At 45.1% G+C, this 17,612-nt stretch overlaps 1 protein-coding gene across 1 annotated transcript in view; it reads left to right on the forward strand.

The window, feature by feature from the left end:
• The window catches only part of GRK4 (G protein-coupled receptor kinase 4), a 221,929-nt gene that overhangs the window by 88,920 nt on the left and 115,397 nt on the right, over positions 1-17,612 (forward strand). Inside the window, exon 5 of the mRNA XM_038745522.1 lies at positions 14,787-14,887. Coding sequence (XP_038601450.1) covers positions 14,787-14,887 — 101 coding nt within the window. The remainder of the gene's footprint in view (positions 1-14,786; positions 14,888-17,612) is intronic.

Raw genomic sequence — 17,612 nt, forward strand, 5'->3', positions numbered from 1 at the left:
TCATCATTCATTCATTCATTCAGTCGTATTTCTTGAGCGCTGACTGAGTGCAGAGCACTGTACTAAGCGCTTGGGAAGTCCAAGTTGGCAACATATAGAGACGGTCCCTACCCAACAGTGGGCTCACAGTCTAGAAGGGGGGCTAGCTAAGTCTAGCTAAGCGCTCACTGTGTGGCAAACACTGTTCCGCTCAAAAGGGTAGATACAAACTCATCATTCATTCATTCATTCAGTCGTATTTATTGAGCGCTGACTGAGTGCAGAGCACTGTACTAAGCGCTTGGGAAGTACAAGTTGGCAACATATAGAGGCGGTCCCTACCCAACAGTGGGCTCACAGTCTAGAAGGGGGGCTAGCTAAGTCTAGCTAAGCGCTCACTGTGTGGCAAATACTATTGATGATGATGATGATTCCGCTCAAAAGGGTAGATACAAACTCATCATTCATTCATTCATTCAGTCGTATTTATTGAGCGCTGACTGAGTGCAGAGCACTGTACTAAGCGCTTGGGAAGTCCAAGTTGGCAACATATAGAGACGGTCCCTACCCAACAGTGGGCTCACAGGCTAGAAGGGGGGCTAGCTAAGTCTAGCTAAGCGCTCACTGTGTGGCAAACCCTGTTCCGATCAAAAGGGTAGATGCAAACTCATCATTCATTCATTCAATCATTCGTATTTATTGAGCGCTGACTGAGTGCAGAGCACTGTACTGAGCGCTTGGGAAGTCCAAGTTGGCAACGTCTAGAGACGGTCCCTACCCAACAGTGGGCTCACAGTCTAGAAGGGAGGTTAGCTAAGCGCTCACTGGGTGGCAAACACTGTTCCGATCAAAAGGGTAGATACAAACTCATCATTCATTCATTCATTCAGTCGTATTTATGGAGTGCTGACTGAGTGCAGAGCACTGTACTAAGCGCTTGGGAAGTACAAGTTGGCAACATATAGAGCCGGTCCCTACCCAACAGTGGGCTCACAGTCTAGAAGGGGGGCTAGCTAAGGCTAGCTAAGCGCTCACTGTGTGGCAAACACTGTTCTGATCAAAAGGGTAGAAGCAAACTCATCATTCATTCATTCAATCATTCGTATTTATTGAGCGCTGACTGAGTGCAGAGCACTGTACTAAGCGCTTGGGAAGTACAAGTTGGCAGCATCTAGAGATGGTCCCCACCCAACAGTGGGCTCACAGTCTAGAAGGGGGAGACAGACGACAAAACAAAACATATTAACAAAATAAAATAAATAGAATAAATATGTATAAGTAAAATAAATGAATAAATAGAGTAATAAATACGAATATAATTACAAATACAAATTAATAAGTACAAAGTCCATCTCCCTAATTAATTCAGTCGTATTTATCGAGTGCTTACTGCTTACTGTACTAAACACTTGGGAGAGTTCTTCACAACAATAAAACGTTCACATTCCCTGCCCACAACGAGCTTACAGCTTAGATGGGGTGACACGATAAATTCATTCATTCATTGTCGTATTTATTGAGCGCTGACTGAGTGCAGAGCACTGTACTAAGCGCTTGGGAAGTACAAGTTGGCAACATATAGAGACGGTCCCTACCCAGCAGCAGGCTCACAGTCTAGAAGGGGAAGACAGACAACAAAACAAAACATATTAACAAAATAAAATAAATGGAATAAATATGTATAAGTAAAATAAATGGAGTAATAAATACAAATATAATTACAAATACAAATTAATAAGTACAAAGTCCATCTCCCTAATTAATTCAGTCGTATTTATTGAGCGCTTACCGCTTACTGTACTAAACACTTGGGAGAGTTCTTCACAACAATAAAACGGTCACATTCCCTGACCACAACGAGCTTAGAGCCTAGATGGGGAGACGCGATAAATTCATTCATTCATTCAATAGTATTTATTGAGCACTGACTGTGTGCAGAGCACTGTACTAAGCGCTTGGGAAGTCCAGGTTGGCAGCATCTAGAGACGGTCCCCACCCAACAGCGGGCTCACAGTCTAGAAGGGGGAGACAGAGAACAAAACAAAACATATTAACAAAATAAAATAAATAGAATAAATATGTACAAGTAAAATAAATGAATAAATAGAGTAATAAATACAAATACAATTACAAATACAAATTAATAAGTACAAAGTCCATCTCCCTAATTAATTCAGTTGTATTTACCGAGCGCTTACCGCTTACAGTACTAAGCGCATGGGAGAGTTCTTCACAACAATAAAACGGTCACATTCCCTGCCCACAACGAGCTTACAGCCTAGATGGGGTGATGCGATAAATTCATTCATTCAATCGTATTTATTGAGCGCTTACTGTGTGCAGAGCACTGTACTAAGCGCTTGGGAAGTCCAAGTCGGCAAAAAAAGAAAAAACGGTCCCTACTCAACAGTGGGCTCACAGTCTAGAATGGGGAGACAGACAACAAAACATATTAACAAAGTAAAATAAATAGAATAAATATGTACAAGTAAAATAAATGAATAAATAGAGTAATAAATGCATACAAAGTCCATCTCCCAAATTAATTCAGTTGTATTTATCGAGGGCTTACCGCTTACTGTACTAAGCACTTGGGAGAGTTCTTCACAACAATAAAACGGTCACATTCCCTGCCCACAACGAGCTTACAGCCTAGATGGGGTGATGCGATAAATTCATTCATGCAATCGTATTTATTGAGCGCTTACTGTGTGCAGAGCACTGTACTAAGCGCTTGGGAAGTCGAAGTCGGCAACATATAGAGACGGTCCCTACTCAACAGCGGGCTCACAGTCTAGAAGGGGGAGACAGACAACAAAACATATTAACAAAATAAAATAAATAGAATAAATTTGTACAAGTAAAGTAATAAATACGTACAAAGTCCATCTCCCAAATAAAGTTATTCGTATTTATCAAGCGCTTACCGCTTATTGTACTAAGCGCTTGGGAGAGTTCTTCACAACAATAAAACGGTCACATTCCCTGCCCACATCAAGCTTACAGCCTAGATGGGGTGACGCGATAAATTCATTCATTCATTCAATCGTATTTATTGAGCGCTTACTGTGTGCAGAGCACTGTTCTAAGCGCTTGGGAAGTCCAAGTCAGCAACATATAGAGACGGTCCCTACCCAACAGTGGGCTCACAGTCTAGAGGAGGGAGACAGACAACAAAACAAAACATGTAGACAGCTAAATCTAGCTCAGAGTCTTCACCCCCATTTTACAGATGAGAGAACTGAGGCCCAGAGAAGTGAAGTGACTTGCCCACGGTCACAAAGCAGACGAGTGACAGAGCTGGGGATAGAACCCAGGTCTCTCCGACTCCCAGCCCCAGACTCTATCCACTAGGCCGCTTAGAACAATCAGTCAATCAATCAATCGTATTTATTGAGTGCTTATTGTGTGCTAAGCACTGTACTAAGCGCTTGGGAGGTGCAAGTTGGCAACATATAGAGACAGTCCCTACCCAACAGTGGGCTCACTGTCTAGAAGGGTGCTTTGCACATAGTAAGCGCTTAATAAATGCCATCATTATTAGGGCACGCTGCTTCTCGACCTTATTAACCCAGAAAGCACGCTGAAATGGGACTAATTTCACAAGATGTGCAACCAGTCAATCAGTCATATTTATTGAGTGCTTACTGTAATCATAATAATAATAATGATGGTATTTGTTAAGCGCTTACTATGTGCAAAGCACTATTCTAAGCTCTGGGGAGGTTACAAGGTGATCAAGTTGTCCCACACGGGGCTCACAGTTTTCATCCCCATTTTACAGATGAGGGAACTGAGGCACTGAGAAGTTAAGTGACTTGCCCAAAGTCACACAGCTGACAGTTGGCGGAGTCGGGATTTGAACCCATGACCTCTGACTCCAAAGCCCGGGCTCTTTCCACTGAGCCACGCTGCTTCTCTACTGTGTGCGGAGCACTGTACTAAGCACTAGGGAAAGTAAAATATAACAATAGAAAGATGCACTCCCTGCCCACAGTAAGCTTACGTTCTAGAGGGGGAGACAAGATATTAATGTAAATAAATGACAGATGTGTACAAAAGTGCCGTGGAGCTGAGAGGGAGGATGAATAAAGGGAGCAAGTCAAGGCGACACAGAAGCTATTATTAGTATTATTTGCATTTCTTCTGGCTAAAATGATGGTATTTGTTAAGCGCTTACTATGTGCCAAGCACTGTTTTAAGCACTTGGGTAGATAATAATAATAATGATGATGGTATTTGTTAAGCGCTTACTATGTGCAAAGCACTGTTCTAAGCGCTGGGGAGCTTACAAGGTGATCAGGTTGTCCCACAGGGGGCTCACAGTTTTCATCCCCATTTTACAGATGAGGTCACTGAGGCACAGAGAAGTGAAGTGACTTGCCCAAAGTCACACAGCTGACAGTTAATAATAATAATAATGATGGCATTTGTTAAGCGTTTACTATGTGCAAAGCACTGTTCTAAGCGCTGGGGGAGGATACAAGGTGATTAGCTTGTGCCGCGTGGCCTTCACAGTCATCATCCCCATTTTACAGATGAGATAACTGAGGCTCTGAGATGTGAAGTGACTTGCCCAAGGTCACACAGCAGACATGGGGCGGAGCCGGGATTCGAACCCATGACCTCAGACTCCAAAGCCCAGGCTCTTTCCAGATACAAGCTAATCAGGTTGTCCCACATGAGGCTCACAGTCTTCATCCCCATTTTCTAGACGAGGTAACTGAGGCCCCGAGAAGTGAAGTGACTTGCCCAAGGTCACACAGCTGACAAGTGGTGGAGCCGGGATTAGAACCCGTGACCTCTGACTCCCAAGCCCGGGCTCTTTCCACTAAGCCACGCTGCTTCTCTAAAAGGAACCAACTGAGTAAATTTCTCACTAAACATTAAACTGTCACTAAGGATATTTTTTATTATTATTAATTATTGTGGTATTTCTTAAGCGCTTACTATGTGCCAAGCACTGTTCTAAGCACCGGGTCATCAGGTTGTCCGACAGAGTTAATCTCCATTTTACAGATGAGATAACTGAGGCACAGAGAAGTGAAGTGGCTTGCCCAAGGTCACACAGCAGACAAGTGGTGGAGGCGGAATTAGAACCCGTGTCCTCTGACTCTTGCCACTCAGCTGTGCTGCTTCTCATTCTTCTTATTTCTGTTTCTCTGCTTCTTTCTTGCTTCTTATTTCTTTGAGGATTTAAATCTGTCTTTCCCTGCTTGTCATTGTTGGTGTGTTTTCTTAAAATATATTTTTAAAATATGTTTTTTTAAAATATGTTTTTTTTAAATATTAAAATATTAAAACATTGGGGCTAGGATGTGTTTTTGAAACTCCGGTTAGTTTTATGCTTTTGCGTTTCTGTTTTGAACAATGGCCTTGAAGTGTGTAGCTATGATTGTAGCACATTCTGTTTTTCGTGACGTCCTTTTTACAGAACGTTAAAACCCCCCTTCATTCATTCATTCGATGGTATTTATTGAGCGCTCACTGTGTGCAGAGCACTGTACTAAGCGCTTGGAAAGTACAATTCGGCAGCAAATAGAGACAGTCGCTGCCCACAACGGGCTCACAGTCTATCACACAGTGAAGTGTCTTCCCAGGGACAGTGTGGATTAGCAGGGAGATCATGGAACTGGGAATCAGGAGACCATAGTTCTAATTCCAGAACTGCTATTTCATTCATTCATTCATTCAATTGTATTTATTGAGCGCTCACTGTGTGCAGAGCACTGTACTAAGCGCTTGGAAAGTACAATTCAGCAACAAACAGAGACAGTTGCTGCCCTCAACGGGCTCAGAGTCTATCACACAGTGAAGTGTCTCCCCCGAGACAGTGCGGATTAGCAGGAAGATCGTGGAACTGGGAATCAGGAGACCATAGTTCTAATTCCAGAACTGCTATTTCATTCATTCATTCATTCAATCGTATTTATTGAGCGCTCACTGTGTGCAGAGCACTGTACTGAGCGCTTGGAAAGTACAATTTGGCAACAGAGACAGTCGCTGCCCACAGTGGACTCACAGTCTATCACACTGTGAAGTTTCTCCCCAGAAACAGTGGATTAGCAGGGAGATCGTGGAACTGGGAATCAGGAGACCATAGGTGGAACTGGGAATCAGGAGACCATAGTTCTAATTCCAGAACTGCTATTTCATTCATTCATTCATTCAATCATATTTATTGAGTGCTCACTGTGTGCAGAGCACTGTACTAAACGCTTGGAAAGTACAATTCGGCAGCAAATAGAGACAGTCGCTGCCCACAATGGGCTCACAGTCTATCACACAGTGAAGTGTCTTCCCAGGGACAGTGTGGATTAGCAGGGAGATCATGGAACTGGGAATCAGGAGACCATAGTTCTAATTCCAGAACTGCTATTTCATTCACTCATTCATTCAGTCGTATTTATTGAGTGCTCACTGTGTGCAGAGCACTGTACTAAGCGCTTGGAAAGTTCAATTCGGCAACAAATAGAGACAGTCGCTGCCCACAACGGGCTCACAGTCTATCGCACAGTGAAGTGTCTTCCCAGGGACAGTGTGGATTAGCAGGCAGATCATGGAAGTGGGAATCAGGAGACCATAGTTCTAATTCCAGAACTGCTATTTCATTCATTCATTTATCCAGTTGTATTTATTGAGCGCTCACTGTGTGCAGAGCACTGTACTGAGCGCTTGGAAAGTACAATTCGGCAACAAACAGAGACAGTCGCTGCCCACAGTGGGCTCACAGTCTATCACACCATGAAGTTTCTCCCCAGAAACAGTGGATTAGCGGGGAGATGGTGGAACTGGGAATCAGGAGACCATAGTTCTAATTCCAGAACTGCTATATTTCATTCATTCATTCATTCATTCAGTTGTATTTATTGAGCGCTCACTGTGTGCAGAGCACTGTACTAAGCGCTTGGAAAGTACAATTCGGCAGCAAATAGAGACAGTCGCTGCCCACAACGGGCTCACAGTCTATCACACAGTGAAGTTTCTCCCCCGAGACAGTGGATTAGCAGGGAGATGGTGGAACTGGGAATCAGGAGATGATAGTTCTAATTCCAGAACTGCTATTTCATTCATTCATTCATTCAGTCGTATTTATTGAGCGCTCACTGTGTGCAGAGCACTGTACTAAGCGCTTGGAAAGTACAATTCGGCAGCAAATAGAGACAGTCGCTGCCCACAACGGGCTCACAGTCTATCACACAGTGAAGTTTCTCCCCCGAGACAGTGGATTAGCAGGGAGATCTGGGAATCAGGAGACCATAGTTCTAATTCCAGAACTGCTATTTCATTCATTCATTCATTCAGTCGTATTTATTGAGCGCTCACTGTGTGCAGTGCACTGTACTAAGTGCTTGGGAAGTACAATTCGGCAACAAACAGAGACAGTCGCTGCCCACAACGGGCTCAAAGTCTATCACACTGTGAAGTTTCTCCCCAGAAACAGTGGATTAGCAGGGAGATCGTGGAACTGGGAATCAGGAGACCACAGTTCTAATTCCAGAACTGCTGTTTCATTCATTCATTCATTCAGTCGTATTTATTGAGCGCTCACTGTGTGCATAACAGTGTACTAAGCGCTTGGAAAGTGCAATTCTGCAACAAATAGAGACAGTCGCTGCCCACAACGGGCTCACAGTCTATCGTACAGTGAAGTGTCTCCCCAGGGACAGTGTGGATTAGCAGGGAGATCGTGGAACTGGGAATCAGGAGACCATAGTTCTAATTCCAGACCTGCTATTTCATTCATTCATTCATTCAATTGTATTTATTGAGCGTTCACTGTGTGCAGAGCACTGTACTAAGCGCTTGGGAAGTACAAGTTGGCAACATATAGAGACGGTCGCTACCCAACAACGGGTTTACAGTCTAGAATGGATAGAGCCCGGGCCTGGAAGTGAGAAGGACCTGGGATCCAATCCCGGCTCCGCCTCTTATCCGCCATGTGTTCTTGGGCAAACCGTTTTAGCTCCTCTGGGCCTCAGTTACCTCATCTGTAAAATGGGGCATAAGAACAGAGTAGAAGAAGCAGCGTGGCTCAGTGGAAAGAGCCCGGGCTTGGGGGTCAGAGGGCCTGGGTTCTAATCCCAACTCCGCCAATTGTCAGCTGTGTGACTTTGGACAAGTCACTTCACTTCTCTGGGCCTCAGTTACCTCAGCTGTAAAATGGGGATTAAGACTGTGAGCCCCATGTGGGACAACCTGATTACCTTGTGTTTCCCCCAGCTCTTAGAACGTTCATTCATTCATTTATTCAATCGTATTCATTGAGCGCTTACTGTGTGCAGAGCACTGTACTAAGCGCTTGGGAAGTACAAGTTGGCAGCATCTAGAGACGGTCCCTACCCAACAGTGGGCTCACAGTCTAGAAGGGGGAGACCGAGAACAAAACCAAACATATTAACAAAATAAAATAAATAGAATATGCACAAGTAAAATAAATAAATAAATAAATAGAGTAATAGAGAACATTCATTCATTTATTCAAACATATTTATTTATTTATTTTACTTGTACATATCTATTCTATTTATTTTATTTTGTTAGTATGTTTGGTTTTGTTCTCTGTCTCCCCCTTTTAGACTGTGAGCCCGCTGTTGGGTAGGGACTGTCTCTATGTGTTGCCAATTTGTACTTCCCAAGCGCTTAGTACAGTGCTCTGCACATAGTAAGCGCTCAAGAAATACGATTGATGATGATGATGATGATGATTTATTGAGCGCTTACTGTGTGCAGAGCACTGTACTAAGCGCTTGGGAAGTACAAGTCGGCAACCGCTGCCCAAGTTTATTTAAAAAACAACAATGGCATTTTGAAAGTGGGGATTGCGATACGAGGACGGACTTGGCACATAGTAAGCGCTTAACAAATACTATCAATGTTAGTATTAAGAAGCATCATGGCTTAGTGGAAAGAGCATGAGCCTGGAAAACCGAGGACCGGGCTTCTAATTCATTCATTCAATCATTCAGTTGTATTTTATTGAGCGCTTACTGTGTGCAGAGCACTGTACTAAGCGCTTGGAAAGTACAATTCGGCAACAGAGACGATCCCTACCCAACAGCGGGGTCACAGTCTAGAAGTGGGGGCCCGCTGTTGGGTAGGGACCGTCTCTATATGTTGCCAACTTGGACTTCCCAAGCGCTTAGTACAGTGCTCTGCACACAGTAAGTGCTCAATAAATATGATTGAATGAGTGAAAGTGGGGGGACAGACAACAAAACGAAACAAGTAGACAGGCATCAATTCTAATTCCAGCTCTGCCACTGATGTGCTGTGTGACGTTGGGCAAATCACTTTGCTTCTCTGGGCCTCAGTTCCCTCATCTGTAAAATGGGGAGTAAGACTCTGATCCCTTTATGGGACAGGGTCTGTGTCCAATCCGATTATTTTTTCATTCAATCGTATTTATTGAATTATCTCATTGATTATCGCTTACCTACCCCAGTGCTTAGGACAGTGCCCGGCACATAGTAAGCGCTCCACAAGTACCATTAAAAAACAGAGTATTCCCTAATTAGAGAAGCAGCGTGGCTTAGCAGAAAGAGCACGGGCTTGGGAGTCAGAGGACTTGGGTTCTAATCCCACCTCCGCCACTTGTCTGCTGTGTGACCTTGGGCAAGTCACTTCACTTCTCTGGGCCTCAGTTGCCGCATCTATAAAATGGGGACTAAGACTGTGAGCCCCCCGTGGGCCAACCTGATCACCTTGTAAGCTCCCCAGCGCTTAGAACAGTGCTTTGCACATAGTAAGCGCTTAATAAATGCCATTATTATTATTATTATTATTTTTCTCTGCGCCTCAGTTACGTCATCTGTAAAATGGGGATGAAAACTGTGAGCCCCACGTATTTGTTCTGACAATTTTGACATGTTTTGTTTTGTCGTCTGTCTCCCCCTTATAGACTGTGAGCCCATTGTTGGGTAGGGACTGTCTCTCTATGTTGCCGACTTGCTCTGCACACAGTAAGCGCTCAATAAATACGATTGATTGATTGATTGATTGACCGTCTCTCTATGTTGCCGACTTGGACTTCCCAAGCGCTTAGTACAGTGCTCTGCACACAGTAAGCTCTCAATAAATACGATTGATTGATTGATTGATTGATTGACCGTCTCTCTATGTTGCCGACTTGGACTTCCCAAGCGCTTAGTACGGTGCTCTGCACACAGTAAGCACTCAATAAACACGATTAAATGAATGAATGAATGAATGACAACCTGATCATCATCATCATCAATCGTATTTATTGAGCGCTTACTATGTGCAGAGCACTGTACTAAGCGCTTGGGAAGTACAAATTGGCAACATATAAAGCCAGTCCCTACCCAACAGTGGGCTCACAGTCTAAAACGGGGAGACAGAGAACAAAACCAAACATACTAACAAAATAAAATAAATAGAATAGATAGGTACAAGTAAAAGAAAATAAAAACCTGATGACCTTGTATCTACCCCCGTGTGCTTGGCACATAGTAAACGTTTAACACATGCCATTATTATTATTATTATTAATTCACTCAACCTCATTCTAAACAAAACGATTCATGAGAATCATTTAGACTGTGAGCCCACTGTTGGGTAGGGACCGTCTCTATACGTTGCCAGTTTGTACTTCCCAAGCGCTTAGTACAGTGCTCTGCACATAGTAAGCGCTCAATAAATACGATTGATGACATGCTCATGACAGAATCATCTCCTTGGGGGATAATTTGCGTCTGCGGCCACTGTAGTTTTTACCCGGGCCTTAATTACAACCCAACTCCCATTGAAGGAAGAAAAACTTACTCTTTCTCCGACCCTTGCCCCCCCATTACCCCACCGAAGTGAAAATGCGGGTTTTCGGTGGCCTGGCGTAAGCCATTTTCAAAGAAATGATTTGTTTAAAAAAATCCAAATAAGCTCGTGTTTTTTCCACCGAGTTTTTCCGAAGTAGCGTGTTCATTCCAGGTGTCTACTACCGCCTCAAAATATTCAGTTTGGAGTTGTGCCACGAGGCAGGTTTGGCCTGGTTTCTACCTGTTCGGAGAAATATTTCTCGTCCCTTGAGTCCAGATTTGAAAACAAGTCTCCACCCTTTGATGCGCGTTCAGTTCTGACCACGGGCCAAAGCAGACGGTGGTGGCGGAGAAATTTTGGAATCGTTATTTTTGCTCCGTGGAGCTACGAAGTTCCGGGAGGCTTTCCAAGCCCCGAATGCTGGGTGGATTTTTGGTTTGAGAGAATAAAATCAATCAATCAATCAATCAATCGTATTTATTGAGCGCTTACTGTGTGCAGAGCACTGGACTAAGCGCTTGGGATGTCCAAGTTGGCAACATCTAGAGACGGTCCCTACCCAACGGCGGGCTCACAAGGGAGAAGTTTCTCAATTTTGTGAGTGCGGACACCCACTACTACTACTACTATCAATCAATCAATCAATCGTATTTATTGAGCGCTTACTATGTGCAGAGCGCTGTACTAAGCGCTTGGGAAGTACAAATTGGCATCACATAGAGACAGTCCCTACCCAACAGTGGGCTCACAGTCTAAAAGGGGGAGACAGAGAACAGAACCAAACATACCAACAAAATAAAATAAGTAGGATAGAAATGTACAAGTAAAATAAATAAATAAATAAATAAATAAATAGAGTAATAAATATGTACAACCACACATAGTACATAGTACAACTACTACTAGTAATACTGGTATTTGTTAAGTGCTTACTATGTGCCAAGCACAGTTCTAAGTGCTGGGGGAAAATACAAGGTAATCATGTTGTCCCCCATGGGGCTCACGGTCTTAATCCCTATTTTACAGATGAGGGAATTGAGGCACAGAGAAGTTAAGTGACTTCCCCAAAGTCACACAGCAGACACGCGGCCGAGCCGGGATTAGAACCCATGGCCTTCTAGACTGTGAGTCCCCTTCTAGACTGTGAGCCCGCTGTTGGGTAGGGACCGTCTCTAGATGTTGCCAACTTGGACTTCCCAAGCGCTTAGTACAGTGCTCTGCACACAGTAAGTGCTCAATAAATACGATTGATGGTGATGATTAGAACCCATGACCTTCTAGACTGTAAGTCCCCTTCTGGACTGTGAGCCCGCTGTTGGGTAGGGACCGTCTCTAGATGTTGCCAACTTGGACTTCCCAGGCGCTTAGTACAGTGCTCTGCACACAGTAAGCGCTCAATAAATACGATTGATGGTGATGATTAGAACCCATGACCTTCTAGACTGTGAGTCCCCTCCTGGTCTGTGAGCCCGCTGTTGGGTAGGGACTGTCTCTAGATGTTGCCAACTTGGACTTCCCAAGCGCTTAGTACAGTGCTCTGCACACAGTAAGCGCCTAATAAATACGATTGAATGAATGAATGAATGACCTCTGACTCCCAAGCCCCTGCTCTTTCCACTGAGCCATGCTGCTTCACAATTAATAATAATGATGATATTTAATAATAATAATGGTATTTATTAAGCGCTTACTATGTGCAAAGCACTGTTCTAAGCACTGGTGAGGTTGCAAGGTGATCAGGTTGTCCCACGGGGGGCTCACAGTCTTAATCCCCATTTTACAGATGAGGCAACTGAGGCCCAGAGAAGTGAAGTGACTTGCCCAAAGTCACACAGCTGACAATTGGCAGAGCCGGGATTTGAACCCATGACCTGTGACTCCGAAGCCCGGGCTCTTTCCACAGAGCCACGCTGCTTCTCTATTAAAGCACTTACTGTGTGCAAAGCACTGTTCTAAGCGCTGGGGAGGGGATACAAGGTGATTAGGCTGTTCCACGTAGGGATCACAGTTTTCATCCCCATTTTACAGATGAGGTAACTGTGGCACAGAGAAGTTAAGTGACTTACCCAAAGTCACATAGCAGACAAGTGGCAGAGCCAGAATTGGAACCCATGACCTCAGACTCCCAAGCCCGTACTTTTTCCGTTGAGCCACGCCGCTTCTCACTGAGCCACACTGCTCAAACCTTCGGGTAATGCATGTTATACACTCAGAGGAGTGTATAACACTGGAGTCAGAGGTCATGGGTTCAAATCCCGGCTCTGCCAATTGTCAGCTGTGTGACTTTGGGCAAGTCGCTTCACTTCTCTGGGCCTCAGTTCCCTCATCTGTAAACTGGGGATGAAGACTGTGAGCCCCACGTGGGACAAACTGATCACCTTGTATCCTCCCCAGCGCTTAGAACACTGCTTTGCACATAGTAAGCGCTTAACAAATGCCATCATTATTATTATTATTATACACTCAAAACGAGCCTTTTAGGTGTCATTCTACTGTTTTTCCTAGGAGCAGTGGCATTGTATTTCCCAAGCGCTTAGTACAGTGCTCTGCGCACAGAAAGCGCTCAACAAATACGACTGAATGAATGAATTGTAATCATCAATCGTATTTATTGAGCACTTACTATGTGCAGAGCACTGTACTAAGCGCTTGGGAAGTACAAATTGGCAATATATAGAGACAGTCCCTACCCAACAGTGGGCTCACAGTCTAAAAGTAATGTGTAAATTACAAAATGCTTTCATAGCATGCAGCTCGCCCAAGTTTTGGGTTTTGTTTTTAGCACTTTAATGCAATTTTTCTCCTTCACCTCTTTGCCCCAAGCATCACGACGTCCAGAAAACCAAAAATCTCGGCAAGTAGGGTTGACGCGGAGCCGAAATCGGAACACGCTCCCCAATGTCAGCAGGGCGCCATTTCCAGTTTCCTCTCCAAAGCTCATTCATTCATTCATTCAGTCGTATTTATTGAGCGCTTACTGTGTGCAGAGCACTGTACTAAGCGCTTGGGAAGTACAAGTGGGCAACATATAGAGACGGTCCCTACCCGAGAACGGGCTCACAGTCTAGAAGGGGGAGACAGACGACAAAACAAAACACGTAGACCTAGATGGAAATCCCGCCGGCATCGGACTTCAGCCTGTATTTCAGAGAAGCGGCGTGGCTCAGTGGAAAGAACCCGGGCTTTGGCGTCCGAGGTCGTGGGTTCAAATCCCGGCTCCGCCAACTGTCAGCTGGGTGACTCTGGGCAAGTCACTTCACTTCTCTGGGCCTCAGTTCCCTCGTCTGTCAAATGGGGATTAAAATCAATCAATCAATCAATCAATCGTATTTATTGAGCGCTTACTATGTGCAGAGCACTGTACTAAGCGCTTGGGAAGTACAAATTGGCAACGCATAGAGACAGTCCCTACCCAACAGTGGGCTCACAGTCTAAAAGGGGGAGGCAGAGAACAGAACCAAACATACCAACAAAATAAAATCAATAGGATAGAAATGTACAAGTAAAATAAATAAATAAATAAATAAATAAATAGAGTAATAAATATGTACAACCATATATCCATATATACAGGTGCTGTGGGGAAGGGAAGGAGGTAAGATGGGGGGATGGAGAGGGGGACGAGGGGGAGAGGAAGGAAGGGGCTCAGTCTGGGATTAAAACTGAGCACCCCCCTCCCGGGGAACAATCTGATCACCTTGTCACCTCCCCAGCGCTTAGAACAGTGCTTTGCCCATAGTAATCATCATCAATCGTATTTATTGAGCGCCTACTATGCGCAGAGCACTGTACTAAGCGCTTGGGAAGTACAAATTGGCAACATATAGAGACAGTCCCTACCCAACAGTGGGCTCGCAGTCTAAAAGACTGTAAGTAGTCGCTTAATAAATACCATTATTATTATTATTATTTCCCTAGAGCCGGTTCGGATGTGCCCTTTCCGCCCCTCCGGAAAGCCCCGGGGGAAGTTCGGGAAAGGGAAATGCCGGGATTGCTAATTGTGCTCTTTATTTTGCCCGCGGCCCACGAAGTCTGCGGCCCATTTGCCGGAAATCCCTCAGGAGACCGTGAAAGCGTGTAAAGAGAGACTGGAGCAGAGTCCCTGCAAAGAGCTCTTCAAGGCCTGCACTAGGTAGGTGATGAGGGCCAAAGCGCGGGCACACTGGGCGAGCCGGGAACTGTTGCCAACTCGTCCTTCCCCAGCGCTTAGCACAGTGCTCCGCACACAGCAAGCGCTCAATAAATCCGATTGAATGGATGAATGAAAGTATTACCCTTCCCTGGACTAAGCGTGTTACACTAACCATTCTTTCATTCGCTTCGTCGTTTTTGCTGAGCACTTAGCCTGGCCTGAGCACTGTACTTCGAGAAGCAGCGTGGCGGAGTGGATAGAGCCCGGGCCTGGGAGTAAGAAGGTCCTGGGTTCTAATCCTTGTCTGCTGGGTGACCTTGGCAAGTCATTTCACTTCTCTGGGCCTCAGTTTCCTCCTCTGGAAAATGGGGATTAAGACTGTGAGCCCCCACGTGGGACAACCTGACTACCTTGTATCTATTGAGAAGCAGCGTGGCGCAGTGGAAAGAACCCGGGCTTTGGAGTCGGAGGTCAGGGGTCAAAGCCCACTTGTCTGCTGGGGGACCTTGGGCAGGTCACTTCACTTCTCTGGGCCTCAGTTTCCTCATCTGGAAAGTGGGGATTAAGACTGTGAGCCCACCGTGGGACAACCTGACTACCTTGTATCTATTGAGAAGCAGCGTGGCTCAGTGGAAAGAGCCCGGGCTTTGGAGTCGGAGGTCAGGGGTCAAAGCCCACTTGTCTGCTGGGTGACCTTGGACAGGTCACTTCACTTCTCTGGGCCTCAGTTCCCTCATCTGGAAAATGGGGATTAAGACTGTGAGCCCACCGTGGGACAACCTGACTACCTTGTATCTATTGAGAAGCAGCGTGGCGCAGTGGAAAGAACCCGGGCTTTGGAGTCGGAGGTCAGGGGTCAAAGCCCACTTGTCTGCTGGGGGACCTTGGGCAGGTCACTTCACTTCTCTGGGCCTCAGTTTCCTCATCTGGAAAGTGGGGATTAAGACTGTGAGCCCACCGTGGGACAACCTGACTACCTTGTATCTATTGAGAAGCAGCGTGGCTCAGTGGAAAGAGCCCGGGCTTTGGAGTCGGAGGTCAGGGGTCAAAGCCCACTTGTCTGCTGGGTGACCTTGGACAGGTCACTTCACTTCTCTGGGCCTCAGTTCCCTCATCTGGAAAATGGGGATTAAGACTGTGAGCCCACCGTGGGACAACCTGACTACCTTGTATCTGTTGAGAAGCAGCGTGGCTCAGTGGAAAGAGCCCGGGCTTTGGAGTCAGAGGTCATGGGTTCGAATCCCGGCCCCGCCACTTGTCAGCTGTGTGACTTTGGGCAAGTCACTTCACTTCTATGGGCCTCAGTTCCCTCATCTGTAAAATGGGGATTAAGACTGTGAGCCCCCCGGGGGACAACCTGATCGCCCTGTATCTCCCCCAGCACTTAGAACAGTGCTTTGCACATAGTAAGCACTTAATAAAAATGCCATTAAAAAAAAAATCCCGGCTCCACCAATTGTCAGCTGTGTGACTTTGGGCAAGTCACTTTACTTCTCTGTGCCTCAGTTACCTCATCTGTAAAATGGGGATTAAGACTGTGAGCCCCCCGTGGGACAACCGGATCACCTTGTAACCTCCTCAGTGCTTAGAACAGTGCTTTGCACATAGTAAGCACTTAATAAATGCCATCGCTATTATTATTATTATTATTCTTGTGCTTAAAACAGTGCCTGGCACATAGTAAGTCACTTCTCTGTGCCTCAGTTCCCTCATCTGTAAAATGGGGATGAAGACTGGGAGCCCCCCGGGGGACAACCTGATCACCATGTGACCTCCCCAGTGCTTAGAACAGTGCTTTGCACATAGTAAGCGCTTAATAAATGCCATAATAATTATTATTATTATTAACAAATACCAAAATTATTATTATTATTCATTCATTCAATCATATTTATTGAGCGCTTACTGTGTGCAGAGCACTGTACTAAGCACTTGGGAAGTACAAGTCAGCAACATATAGAGACGGTGCCTACCCAACAGTGGGCTCACAGTCTAGAATTATTATTATTATTAATAGTAGTATTATTATTGAGCTCTTGACATTTTTCTCAGCCTCACAGTAGATTTCATCTGTAAAATGGGGATTCATTCATTCAATCGTATTTATTGAGCACTTACTGTGTGCAGAGCACTCTACTAAGCGCTTGGGAAGTACAAGTTGGCAACATCTAGAGACGGTCCCTGTGAGTCCCATGTGGGACAATCTGATTACCTTGTATTTCCCCCAGCGCTTAGAACAGTGTTTGGCACATAGTAAGTGCTTAACAAATACTATCATTATTATTATTATGAAACATCATGGCTTAGTGGAAAGAGCGCGAGCCTGGAGATCCAAGGACCAGGCTTCTAATTCATTCATTCAATCATTCAGTCATTCAGTCGTATTTCATTGAGCGCTTACTGTGTGCAGAGCACTGTACTAAGCGCTTGGAAAGTACAATTTGGCAACAGAGACGGTCCCTACCCAACAGCGGGGTCACAGTCTAGAAGGGGGGAGACAGACAACAAAACGAAACAAGTAGGCATCAGTTCTAATTCCAGCTCCGCCACTGGTGTGCTGTGTGACGTTGGGCAAATCACTTCACTTCTCTGGGCCTCAGTTCCCTCATCTGTAAAATGGGGGGTAAGACTCTGATCCCTCTATGGGACAGGGACTGTGTCCAACCTGATTATCTCGTACCTACCTATTTATTTACCTATATATCGTACGTGTTTATTGAGGGCT

This window comes from Tachyglossus aculeatus, chromosome 4, assembly GCF_015852505.1.
Source record: "Tachyglossus aculeatus isolate mTacAcu1 chromosome 4, mTacAcu1.pri, whole genome shotgun sequence".
In the NCBI taxonomy this organism is placed as follows: domain Eukaryota; kingdom Metazoa; phylum Chordata; class Mammalia; order Monotremata; family Tachyglossidae; genus Tachyglossus; species Tachyglossus aculeatus.